Source organism: Macaca thibetana, chromosome 11 (genome assembly GCF_024542745.1).
Source record: "Macaca thibetana thibetana isolate TM-01 chromosome 11, ASM2454274v1, whole genome shotgun sequence".
Classification (NCBI taxonomy): domain Eukaryota; kingdom Metazoa; phylum Chordata; class Mammalia; order Primates; family Cercopithecidae; genus Macaca; species Macaca thibetana.
Genome location: NC_065588.1, coordinates 73,027,618 through 73,041,455, shown reverse-complemented (window position 1 = coordinate 73,041,455; position 13,838 = coordinate 73,027,618). Strand labels below are relative to the sequence as shown.

The following is a 13,838-nucleotide window of genomic DNA, read 5'->3' as shown; positions in this document are numbered from 1 at the left end:
TTAAGAGTCAGTATTTATTCTGATTAATATTTTACAAAATTTTGACATTTAATTTATGTAAGGAGGGCTAATTTATTAAACACTTTACAGGTTTTTCTTTCCACAGAATAACACGGTAAGTAGCAAAATAATACTTGGCACAGTTATAAATAAAGAAAATATAAAATAAAAACATCCATAGCTTAAGTACAGTGATGCTGTTTTATGCCCATTAATATCAAATAAATTCCTGGAAACAATAAAAATATGAATGAAAAAAACTCCAAAGAAGTAATTCATGTTCAGTGCTGAGAATTAAGTTGCTATTTGCTAAAAGTATCCAATTAAGTTGATAAGAACTATTCCCAAAGGTTCACCATCATACACAACTTTAGAACTGGGTTTATAGTTGGTTCCACACACAGGACCTACAAAATAATTAAAGAGATGGTATACTGCTTCATAGCTGGCTCCTGATCATCTGACCATTTGAGTTATAGATTTCGCAGGTACTACAAGATGGTTACTACAAAAGCATTCACATTGCTAGTATTTTCCATGTAATTACACATCTAGAGGGGTTTTTTTTGTCTGTTTAACTGAATGACATCTCTTTTGCACTGAAAAGAATATTGTACCACAAACAAAGAAGATGGTAACAACATTCTTAGCCAAACTCTGAAAAAACCACCATAGTCTTTAACTGTTGATAAAAATGTATTCGATAAAAATGCAACTGAGTCTTCATGTGAAGTGGCTCAAAATACAAAAAATTAAAACAAATTCTAGCATTTTATAAATAACTTTGAATTTAAAAATTATCTAAAATTTCCCCCAATTAGTAGTCAAAACTAGCTGACATTTGTAAAGTTAACCAATTTTTACATTCTATGACAAAATGGCACAATGCTATTGCCACCCCACACCCATCTCTTCCCTTTTCAAAAATAAAGTACATATGCCAGTTTTCTAATATTAAAACACATACACTAAGGGTAATCTTTTTTTGATGTGTGACTTATGGTTAAATAAGCTACTATATAAAAATGGTACTTGGAAATACTGAACATCAACTATATACATTTCACTGCTCCTCTTACTAAGGCAAGGGGCGGGTATACCACTAGATTGCTTTAATACCTGGAATCTGCATTTTACAGGGAAAACTAGTTTTACCAAGCATCAGACATGCAGTGAACTTGCAGGGTATAATGCCTATTAACAGCAATTTTGAACATCACTAGAAGCTCATTAGTTATCTCCCTTTTCTTTTTGGTTGGATAAAATGAAATGAGCAGCTTTAAAAACACTAACACATACCGACACAAAGAGAAAACTATTTGATAAATTATTTATATACAGATACACATTCTTTACACTGGTCTAGGATCTGTTCTTAGTCTGACCACCATTCCCCCACCCTCTCCCACCCCATTCCCTCTCACAGATTTCCCACAGGTTGCTCGAACCACAGTTTGCTACAGCACTTAAGATGACTAAACCAAATCTCACCCTGTAAACAATATTTATGGAAGCAGTGACTAGTAGTCCACCATGAGGGTATGAAAATGCTGTGACAAAAACTGATCAGTGCATCACATTTAACAAAAAGAAAATCTTTTCCAAAACTGTTTCAGAACTTACTCAATATTGGGTAAGTGAAATACTCTTGGGGATGAAATTCTACTTTCTGATAGGTCATTTTATTAAAACCAGAATATACCATCAGCTTTTCTTATATTCACATGTGCTATGTACACAGATCATGCTCCATCTTTAGTTAAATGCCATTATTTTGTCTACAATTATTTTGTAGCTGAGGTTTTAAAAAGAAGTATATCCATGTATCACTATTACTGAGAATTTTGCATTATTCTGCCTTTTCTTGAAAATACCACGTTAACTGTTAAAAATGGAACTGTTTTTGAACATCAAATTAAATTCTAATTTATGCTCCACTGGATAGTATCTGCTAGTATACATTCTATGTGGTGTATCATGCACTTAGTAGGGCTTTTAAATTTGAACAAAATAACATGACTTACTATACTCATGCAAGTGTTTCATTATCAGACCGTAAAACCTCAGAGCAAGGTTACTACAGATTATTTCACTGAACTAGAAATATATCAGCATTTGCAACAGCTGATAGGAACAAAACATTGTTAGCACATTTTATTGTGAACATTATTTTCTCCTGCCTTTGAAGACAACATCACAGTAGATCCCAATCACATGATATTCATCACAGTATTTATGTGTACATTCTAAAATGTACATAATACTAGTCAATCAACTTAAAACAATGCTCCTGGAATTAGATGCAATACTCCTACTAGACTGCATCATAACATTTAGCCAAGTAACAGAAATTTAGTTTTAGTTAAAACTGAACATTTCTGATCAGTACACCATGTCTGTCAACAGAGTAAGTTTACCTTTTTTGTGAAAAATACTGTGAGAACAAAACCCAAAAGTTCAGTATGTTGTGAATTTCCACATTAAGAACCATTAAAATTATTTTTATCATCTTTACTCTTCCCGGAAATGGCAGTGTGTTCTGTCCATGTTTACTTTTGTTAATAAAAGTGTTGAAAAAAAGACTGTAAAATTCACCGTTAGCCCTACACATAGCATGCTCTTGTTCAAAGGATGTGGATTCGAGTGTGAGAGAGACACGGACAGACACAATTTTCAGGCACCACTCAGCAATATGCTTCATAGGATAAAGATGTTGCTACACCAGCTGGTACCCAGATCCCGATATTTGGTCATATTCTATTGTATACTGCCTGGTCCAGTCCACGATAACAGGACGAAAGAGGCCACAGCATCGAAATTCAAAGAAGTCTATAATATTCCTTACACATCCGTGGCTAAAAATGGCACCCCAAAAAGAAAACACAGCAGTCAGTACAAATGATTTAATACATGAATTCAATATAATTTTCGTGTTAAATAGATTTTTTTCTAAACTTAAAAACTCAGGTTACTTGCAAGAAGGAACCAATTTTTAACTATAAAATATATATGCCTTCATGTTTCTCCACTGCTCTGCCAACGATTTTTTCTTTTGCTAATTTAAAGACACAATTATATTTTAAACTTATTCAAATGTGCATATATTTCCTGTGTTACATGCATTTTTATTTTTATTTTTATTTTTAGAGATGAGGTCTTACTATGTTGCCCGGCCGGGCCTCGAACTCTGGGCTCAAGCAATCCTCTCACCTCAGCCTCCCAAGTAGCTGGGACTACAGGCATGCCCTAACATGCCTGGCTCCAAATGCAATTTTTGATAAAAACCTTTAAGTAGTGGCTCTTTGGCAGGAGACAAACTACTTCTAAAACAGAAAAAAAAAAAAAAAAAAAGACAAAATAACTATAAATAGCATGAATTTGGCAGTGAACTTAAGGATAACAACTTAAAAAAGAAATGCCAAGGATAAGTTCACGAAATGTTAGTACTCCAGTAACACCTTTAGAAAAGCAGTCAGTTTTGGCCGGGTGTGCACCAGTGGCTCATGTTGGTAATCCCAGCACTTTGGGAAGCTGAGGCAGGTGGATCACGAGGTCAGTAGTTCAGGACCAACCTGGCCAAGATGATGAAACCCCATCTCTACTAAAAACACAAAAACTAGCTGGGCATGGTGCACTCCTGTAATCCCAGCTATTCGGGAGGCTGAGGCAGAGAACTGCTTAAACCTAGGAGGTGGAGGTTGCAGTGAGCCGAGATCACGCTACTGCATTCCAGCCTGGGTGACAGAGCAAGACTCTGTCTAAAAAAAAAAAAGAAAAGAAAAGCAGACAGTTTTATGCCTTATATAATTTTTGTACCTATGGGAGAATTCTAAAAACTACCCAACTAACTCTGTTTTTATTTAAAGGTCTGCTTGCTTTCCAGAAGTATGCCATAATCAACAGCACCACAAAAGCTAAAGAGTTGGTAATAACTTCAGTAAAACTCAAAGTTGTAAACATTTCGTATACTTAGGACCCTACTATTTCTAAGCACCAGACTGAATACAAATTTAAAATTAAAAAGAAAAAAAATATATAAGGAGATATCACAACTTTATTATATATAGTTAATGTGATGAATTCTGTTTTGGTGTTATGGTGAACTGATGCTATTTCTACAAAAATCTTAAAAAGGCTTAAAAGCTATTTTACATATCACTAAGACTCTGGTAAGAAAATGTTTATGACCAGGGAAAATATTAAATTTATAAATATGTACGTACTTGAATGGGCTTTCAATAGACGTTGTTGTGACTTTAAAGTGCTTATATCTTCTGGCATTCATTCTTTCATTTGTAGTAATACCCAAACATGATATCTAAGAGGAAAGAAAAAGCAAACCATTATTCATTTTTCTTTTTTTTTTGACACAGGGCCTTCCCCTGTCACCCAGGGTGAAGTGCAATGGCAAATTCTGAGCTCACTGCAAGCTACGCCTCCTGGGTGGGCTCAAGTGATCCCACCCCCACCACCCTGCCCCCAACCCCTACAGGCGCAGGCACCATGTGTGGCTAAGTCTCCCTTTTTTTTTTTTTTTTTTTTTTTTTTTAAAAATAAGAGATAGGGTTTCACCATGTTGCCCAGGCTGATCTCAAACTCCTGGGCTCAAGTGATCCGCCCACCTCGGCTTCCCAAAGTGCTGGGATTACAGGTGTGAGCCACCGTGCCAGGCTGCAAACCATTATTCTTTCTAAATACTTAATGTAAAAAAAATTAATTTGAAGACAACTAGGATAAAGATAAAAACAACAAAGTCTGTTTTCGGTTTTCCATCAGAAAATCATCAAAGCTAGTTTACATGGTATCATTTGACTGTGAAAAGTAGCCAGTTAAATGTGAAAAATATTTAAAGATAGGTTACTTGATACTGTGCATGGATAGACACTATTCATGCACAGACAACCTCCATATCAGCCTCTCTAAGAATGAGCTTTTAAAAATTCCTTTTTTAAAAAAAAAAGCTTTTGAATATTAGTATTTGTGAGTAAAAATACCATTAAAAACACAAGAGTGAGGTAGAAAGGAAAACTAAATTGAAAAATAAAATTAATCCTTGAAGAGCAGGAGTGGTTAGGAAGATAATATATTATTATCTTTTATGCAAGGATGGAAAAGTTTTCAATTAGTGCACTAAAAAGAATGCCTTTGCACATACCTGGTACATCTGACACATGAGTAATACAGCCACCCACATGAAGTGGAAAACACTGTTCAGGAACATCCAAAACATCCAAGGTGAACACGTGGCAATCTGGGTAATATACGTCCAAAATCCATCCTTGGTATAAGTGGTCTCACAGTGGAGTCCCCAGTCTAAAGCCAGAACAGAAGTACTTGTATTTACTCAATCTTATCATCCAAGCACCTCATACAGGCATTTGTGCTGGCACCATTTAGAAAACATAGTCAAACGGTCTAGATTTAACTGATGACATTCAATAGCAAATGTTTTTACACTCTTAAATAACCCTATTATATCTCAGCAAAAAAACATAAAGACAGAAATGGAAAAGCAGTAGCCAATCTTAAAAAAAAATCACTGTATCTTCAGAATAAACAATTTTATTTGATTGGTATTGCATCACACAATACTTAAAAAAACATTTTCTTTACAAAAAGAGGAGATATGAAAGAGATTTTTTTGAAGGAGGGCATATAACATTAACAGGATGGTGACATGGGCGTTTTTTTTGAGACAAGGTCTCACTCTGTCACCCAGGCTGGAGTGCAGTGGCTCAATCAAGGCTCACTGCAACCTCGACCTCCTGGGCCCAAGCAATCCTCCCACTTCTGCCACCTGAGTAGCTGGGATTACAGGCATGCACTATCACACCCGGCTAATTTTTGTATTTCTTGTAGAGACGGGGTCTCTCTCCCTATGTTGCCCAGGCTGGTCTCAAACTCCTGGCCTCAACTGGCCCACCTGCCTAGGCCTCCCAAAGTGCTGGGATTATAGGCAATGAGCCACCACGCCCGGTCAAGGTAGGCTTTTTCTAATGCAAGATCTCCTGCTCTTTGAGAGCTGCTATAAAGTACTGCTGTTGTTGACAAGAAAGTGTTCTCTAAGGTGTGCTGGGCCAGAAATGAGGTCAAGTTCTTTGACCAAATCTTCCTATTAATCTTTAACTGAGGTGGTAACCTCCCTTGGTTCATGAGGGCAGTAACACTGATTATTTTTAATATCTGTGGGGCAGGAAGACTAGAAAATCATCCTTCCAAGACTTGTATTTAAACCAGGATCTAATACATCATTATGCTAAGCAACACCAAGCCCTGAGGCATCGTAAGTGATGTATCCTCTTTCCAGATTGCATTCTCAATGCGATAAAAATCTATCATTTCCTTTAAGGTATGAAACCCACAATGGAATAACAACTTCTTATTAAAAAGGTAACTTTTGATATTTACTAATACTCTCTAATAGGCAATAATTATACCTACTTTTCAAAATATTTCAAGTTCTCTGCAAATTTAATTTTAAGTATATTTTCCCAACTGCTTGGTGAGAAAGAGAACTAGGACAATCACTTAATCTATAAGCTACTATAGTAAAGCAAGCACATGATGTGGAAAATGTTGATGCATTTTACCCAGAAGCTTCTCAAAGCCTATTAAACCACATGTTTTCCAGAGGACACAAGTATTAAAAGGTGGTTAATTGCTGTTTGCTTATACTGTGTATTGGACATAATTGATAGAGCTGTATCTTTTTTCCCTTTTGTGCTTCATAAGGTATCCAAACCATAATTTTATTTAAACAACTTTTGTCATTATAGTAATTTGTTAGTATGGTAAGTATAATCTGAGTATGCAGAAATTTGTTTTAAAAAGACAAAAAAAGAATTGTACTCACAAGAAATACAACCATAAATCATCCAGCAGATCATAAAAAGCAAGAAGAATAGGTAGCCCATAAAATATCTATGGTTGCCTGCACCTGAAGAACGACACAGAAGCAAGGTTTTTCAGCTAAGAAAAAACAACGGGTAATGCACCTTTGAGGGGTATGCCATGAAAGGTGTGCTACAATTGTGATGATAATCACACATACATTCATTATTTTATAAAGTGGTTTTCTGGAAAAATGTTTTAATAAAAATCTTACAGTAAGAATGTTTACAACTACACACAAAGATATAATGATGACAATGGTGTTCAAGTCCCAAAGAACTAAATAAATCACAATTCTGACCTCTAATCCTATTCTTTGTGAGGTTTAAAATAGCCCTATTTTACCTTTTCTTTTATAAACTTTACAATCCAATTTTTCAAAGGTTTCTCCTCAACAGAGGTACACAATCTTTGTAATGTTTCTTTTCTGTCACCTCATAAAATCTCCCGGGCATCTCTCAAACCATGTAGTTTATCTCCTTAGACTACACCATTCTTGAACAGTGAGGTGTGTACAGTTCTTATCTGTCATTCCTCTTTGCCTCTGCACATAATATCATTTCAAGTATTACTACCTTCATCTCTCTAGTTTAACTAGAAAAAAAAATTTTTGTCTCCTTATCAAGAGTAGGCACCAGATAGAACTGACAGAGAAAAGATATCAGGCACTGATTTTGTAATTTTTTCCCTCCCTCTCTCAACTGAGTTGCTGTGTTGTCAACCAGAAGATAACTGGGGAAATGAAGGGTAGAGTAATAAACTTTCTACTGCCTACTTTAATATTATACTTTATTCATTACCTAAAGTAACTTAAATGAATGATATATAAGAAATTACTAATATAACTTACCTACACAGTTACCCACCCATGGGCAATGATGATCAAATTTTGCTATACAGCGGTTGCATACACCACAATGTTTGGACCTCACTGGTTTCCGTATCTGTTAATAGGCATGTTAAAGGATTATGAAAGGCATTGTACTAAGAGAGAAAAGCTGAATATTTATTTTCTCAAAATATAATTATAAAAAAAATAAAAATATATATTTCAAACAAGATTATATCAAGGTTTCCAAATGAATAAAACCAAAAATCAGTATTGTTTTGTTTAATAAAATTTCAACTACAAAAACAAAGAATAAAAGAATGAGGCTACTCTAAAAAATATGCTCTCAAGAATGGAACTGAACCATCAATTTACAAAAACTAAGAATTACACACCAATTTGATGTGATGAATGATGCTATGTTTAATTCACATCCCTCAAATTTCTGAGTAATAAAAACACATCAATCTCCAGTCTTCTAAATGATGTCCCATTATGATTAATGGTTATGATGTTGGTTGTTTTTCAATAAAATAAAATTATTCCTTACTAGGAAGGTCAGGCTAAAAGTGAATTTAAAAAGCTCTTAAAATTCAAAATCATCAATAAAATATTTGTCTTTCCCAAATTAACAAGTCCAGCAAAAACCAACATATATACATCTACTTCTCTTCAGTAAAGTGCCTTCTGAGATCTCAGATTAAGGTACAGCATTTCTCCTGCTGAAATGTATGACCATATCTAAGAATGCAGAACATGTTTAAGAAGTCACCATTTCTTGCAAAAAAAAAAAAACACATAAAATTCATTATTCAGTTATTGACTGGCAATAAAGAATTCATGCTTATGATGTCTTGTTTTTCAAGCATTTTGAAATGGTTTTTAAAACCTACATTACTCTAAATCGACCAAGTGAATACAAAAACTCATTGGTGATCTTCAAAGGGTTGGCAGTCCTAATGCTAGATATATGATAAAAGAGCTGGAGTTATTAACTCTTGCCAGAAAAAAATTTATAAATACACTTCAGTGTTTCAACAAAAGCACTGCCATTTCTCCATTAGTTTGCATAAGGTTACACACTATTTTGAGGTACAAAGGAAAAGGCACAGTGAACACACAGTTCTTACATCTACTAAAATTATCTCTGGAATAAAGAAAAGGGTAAGTTACTCTTCACCACACTTGTGAGATTAAATCTACTTAGAAGGCAGCAGGATATTCAAACAACTTTTATCCCCACTTCCAACCCTCAGCAGCAACACTAGTCAAAAATCTGAAAAACAGACTAACTGGCTAAGGCGTGACTTGGTCTCGAGGTTCCTGGGATCACTTACAAAGTAATCCTTTTTTTTTTTCTTTTTTTTTTTGAGACAGGGTCTCACTCTGTGGCCCAGGCTGGAGTGCAGGAGTGCAATCACCACATAATTCATTTTTAAGAAAGCTCTGATCTACAAGCCTTAGGGACCTGTCTACTTACCAAAGTGAAGCATACCCATATAATGACAACTACCTCTGCTGATTTGCAAGATTTTATAATAGGAAATGTTCTTTCCAACAAGAAGTATGTGGCTTATAATACATAATAAAACATTTATGCTATGATGACAAAATTAGTCTTATTCTTGCCATCAAATGTGTATTTGACAATGAAACTGCTATCTGTATTGAGTGACTATATAATTTGTTTGCCATATGGCAAGTACATCAGCACTGCATACTTTGTGGAACAGTGTATTTCCACAGAAAAGCAGTATATTAAAACATTCTAAATATTAAGAAAAAGAGTATCAATCTTATAAGTTACCCATTATAAAACATAGAAACAAAAACTGTTTTCAGAATGTCTGAATATACAAAAGAATCTAGTTGGTATCCTAAAGTTGCTACCAAACGTGAAGCTGTATATATTTTGAATATTCAAAATCATAACTGGTCAAAGAATATTAAGTGTAATTAAGAATTTGCAGAATTAGAACTGTTTCAAAAATTCATTCCATAATCCTAAATGAAGTCAATGACTTTATTATTAATCAGACGTTAAGACATGAGCTCACTTGCAGTGTATAAGTGTAAAAGGGCAGTTAGTTTTATGTATGACTTTGGAATATTTCAATTTCCATGTAGAAAAACATGATTTAAGCACTGTGGCAGTATATCTATTTTTCACAAATACTAATAATAAAAACTAAGCGAAAAATAATTAAAACATAAGAGTATTATCCTACCGAATGGCTCACACCTGTAATGCCAACACTTTGGGAGGCCGAGGCGGGCGGATTACAAGGTCAGGAGTTCAAGACCAGCCTGACCAATGTGGTGAAACCCCTGTCTCTTCTAAAAATACAAAAATTAGCCGGGCATGGTGGCACGTGCCTGTAATCCCAGTTACACAGGAGGCTAAGGCAGGAGAATCACTTGAACCCGGGAGGCAGAGGTTGCAGTGAGCCAAGATCATGCAACTGCACTCCAGCCTGGGTGACAGAGTGAGACTCTGTCTCAAAAAAAAAAAAAAAAAAAAAAGAGTATTATCCTACAGAAAATTGATGTAAACATCAATTTTAACAATCCAATAGTACTATAATAAACAATCCAATAGTACTATACCTGACTCATTAATATATACTAGTAATTTCATATATATCTTTGCCTATGACCTGGGTGAGGATGACCACTTTAAAAATCTATGATAAAACAGTGTTCAAAGTTACATAAACATTCTGATACCAAAAAAAAAAATAAAAAATAAAAAACCACCTACTCAATTGAACTTGTTTAGAGGCCATGTTGTCTTAACAGTTATCTAATGGATATTCCCATGTGGCTTTTAAATAGAAGTATAAATTTTCTTAGGTAGTAAAGAAAGCAATCTATTAGGGAATCATTATAAACCTTTGATCTGAAATATTTTCTTAGTTTTTAATTTACTGAGTAACATTTTAAGCAAGAAAAGAGAAAGAGAATGAATACAAATAAATGGCACCTCTGAATCAAAAGTGCAATCAAGGCCTATCATCAGTGAATAAGCGCCTTGGGAAGGAGACATCCTTTAACGATAGGGAATGTGTTCAGTGAAAGAAATTCTTCCTTTTCCCCACACCCCATACCCGCTATGCTATGCCACTGTCAGGAGGAAGAGAAGGGAGGGAAGAACAAAGAAGAAAATACTACCAAACAGGTACTGCAGAATATACTGAGGTCCAGACTTCCTGTCTCTGCAAGTTCAACTATTGTCTGTGAATTAAAAAAATAATATTTAATTTAAAACTGAACAATGCTCACCAACTCTTTTGCCATCACTATGAATCAATAAACATGATTTTCATCTTTAATTTACTGATGTTTTCAGTTCAAAAAGAGAAATAAAATCTTTTGTTTATTTACTGCTATTTCATTGCTGTAAGAATACAGGGTAGCAATCTCTATGCTGCCCAGAAAAAAGGGGATTAAACCAAAAGAATCTGCCATTGTGTTAGTCTATCGTGGACTGGAATAACTCATCAAAAAAAATTTTTTAGAGACTAAATTAAACAGCTCTTAAAATAATCTAAAATGCTTCTAGTCCAGTTCTGTAAATATACAACATTGTTAGATTATAAAATTGGCCGGGCGCAGTGGCTCAAGCCTGTAATCCCAGCACTTTGGGAGGCCGAGACGGGCGGATCACAAGGTCAGGAGATCGAGACCATCCTGGCTAACACGGCGAAACCCCGTCTCTACTAAAAAATACAAAAAACTAGCCGGGCGAGGTGGCGGCGCCTGTGGTCCCAGCTACTCGGGAGGCTGAGGCAGGAGAATGGCGGGAACCCGGGAGGCGGAGCTTGCAGTGAGCTGAGATCCGGCCACTGCACTCCAGCCTGGGCGACAGAGCGAGACTCCGTCTCAAAAAAAAAAAAAAAAAATTGGTTTCCTAATAACCTGCATTATAAGAAAGGGATGCCCTGGATGGTATATATAAATATTTTAGCTATTGGGACAGTGTATCTGCACTATCAACCAATTTATTAACCTTCTAGTTGACATAGTCATTCAGCAAACATCTACTGAATGCAAATTATTTCCTGGAGATTTACAGAGATGTTTAAGACACTGTATTCACCCCTCAAAGCAATCACAGCAGTCTTGTAAGGGAGGGAAACATGAAATTATAAAATGTCATGGAAGTGTTATGGACAGGCATCACAACAGCACCAAGGATGAGCACCAAATAAAAGATACATAATCTCAATTTAGCTTAAAACTTCTTTATATTCTAAAAGATAGTTACTTCCTCTGTACTCTAATGTCTGCTATAAATACTAATAATTTGGCAGTTAAACACAAGTGACTTAGTTGGTATTTTGCTACCTTTTTCTTTTGCTCTTCTGTTGCTTTAATAATCCCTGGATCTGATTTCCAAGATTTTCCAAAATTGTAGAAAAGTGCAACACTATTGGCAAGGAATGGAAGATGGATAAATAAAAAGTTGAGATGTGCCTAAGGTTAAGGAATTTAAAGAAGCAATGATAAATGAATTACTATTATATATAAACTTATAATCTATAAAAGTTTACAAAACACCTACCAGTCAAAAAAAATACAAGCCGTTTTGTATGTTTATAACTACATATAAAAATAATACTTCTTTATAAATTTTAAATCATGTAGACTTATCTGACACTTTAAGTTAGTGAATATATTAAAAATTCAATGAAAATTTTAAATGACTAATTTTTTGACAAAATGAAGGCATTTCTCATGTTCAAAGTTATTAACATATACTTTATGTATATGCATTGCAATCTTTATGCATCTACCAAATACTACAGATATCATACTCATATATTTAAAAGATTGCTTTTAACTATAGGAAAGTAAAAAAAAAAAAATTCTCACTTTTGCCTTTTTTTGAACACACTGAAATTAATTTCAGAAAAAATATAAGCTTGCTTAAAACAGAAATAGTTTCTATGCAACAGTTTATATGTTCACATTTTTTCTATCTCATAAAAACATAAAAAATACATTAGGCATTTAGAAACGTAAGTAAATTATGAAAAAACAATTTAAATAACACTATAAAAATAAAGCAATGTTACTACAGCAATACATTTCTGAGACACAAAACACCAGGTACACTCAAATACCATTTGTAAGATTTTATGTAGATACAAGTATCATATAAGAATTTCACCAGATCTTTTGACATTATCATGTGTGCCCACTGTTTACATTCCTCATGAAGCACAGATAGAAAAGGAACAGCTTCTTGAAGGAAATCATTCTACATTTGTTTGGAAAATACCAAAACACTCAATAGCCACTTGACGTACAGGAGAAACAAAAGACGAAAGAAAAGATTAGTTATGATCAACTGGCATATTCAGAAGTGATTTATCTTTTCCTTTTTTCTCCAGTCCTCTCTTTTCCCCCAACTTTTTCCAATCTTATTCCACAAAATATACCGGTATAGCCAGCGGAGAGTAAATAAGAAGTCAAACTTTCAGCTGTTTATTCTGGAGAATAGTGTGTAGAATGCTGAGGCCTGACATTACTCAGGGGCAGCACTTTTATTTATCACAAGTTTTGAAAAGGTGCTAACATAACATGTAAACAAATAGGTCAAACTCTCAGGACCTGGATTAAATTGGCAGGGGGTCAGTTCAATATATGACTACATATTTGAAAGGTATATTAAGGAATTCAATACTGAATGAACTTTAAAAATGTCTTTCCTTGCTCTTTAATGATAAATAAATTAGGTATCTTCAAATGGCAGACTGAATTTAGCTTTAGCAATAGATTAGATAAGCTAATTTTAAAAATTTAACTGAAATAGGCTGGGCGTGGTGGCTCACACCTGTAATCCCAGCACTTTGGGAGGCCTACGTGGGCGGATCACCTGAGGTCAGGAGTTCGAGACCAGCCTAGCCAACATGGCAAAACCCTGTCTCTACTAAAAATACAAAAATTAGCCAGGCATGGTGGTGCATGCCTGTAATCCCAGCTACTGAGGGGGCTGAGGCAGGAGAAGTGCTTGAACCCGGGAGGCAGAGGTTGCAGTGAGCCAAGATCATGCCACTGCACAGCCTGGGCAACAGATTGAAACTCAGTCTCGGGGAGGAAAAAAAAATTAACA

The 13,838-nt window shown here is 34.9% G+C and overlaps 1 protein-coding gene across 3 annotated transcripts in view; it reads right to left on the bottom strand.

The window, feature by feature from the left end:
- The window catches only part of ZDHHC17 (zinc finger DHHC-type palmitoyltransferase 17), an 89,697-nt gene continuing 75,859 nt past the window's right edge, over window positions 1-13,838 (bottom strand). For all 3 annotated transcript variants that reach the window (XM_050749295.1, XM_050749294.1, XM_050749296.1), the window contains 7 exons: window positions 12,068-12,192; window positions 10,892-10,954; window positions 7,742-7,835; window positions 6,854-6,937; window positions 5,156-5,313; window positions 4,224-4,318; window positions 1-2,855 (listed from right to left, as the gene is read on the bottom strand). In XM_050749295.1, the coding sequence (XP_050605252.1) occupies window positions 2,717-2,855; window positions 4,224-4,318; window positions 5,156-5,313; window positions 6,854-6,937; window positions 7,742-7,835; window positions 10,892-10,954; window positions 12,068-12,192 (758 nt within the window). In that variant the 3' untranslated portion in view covers window positions 1-2,716. The remainder of the gene's footprint in view (window positions 2,856-4,223; window positions 4,319-5,155; window positions 5,314-6,853; window positions 6,938-7,741; window positions 7,836-10,891; window positions 10,955-12,067; window positions 12,193-13,838) is intronic.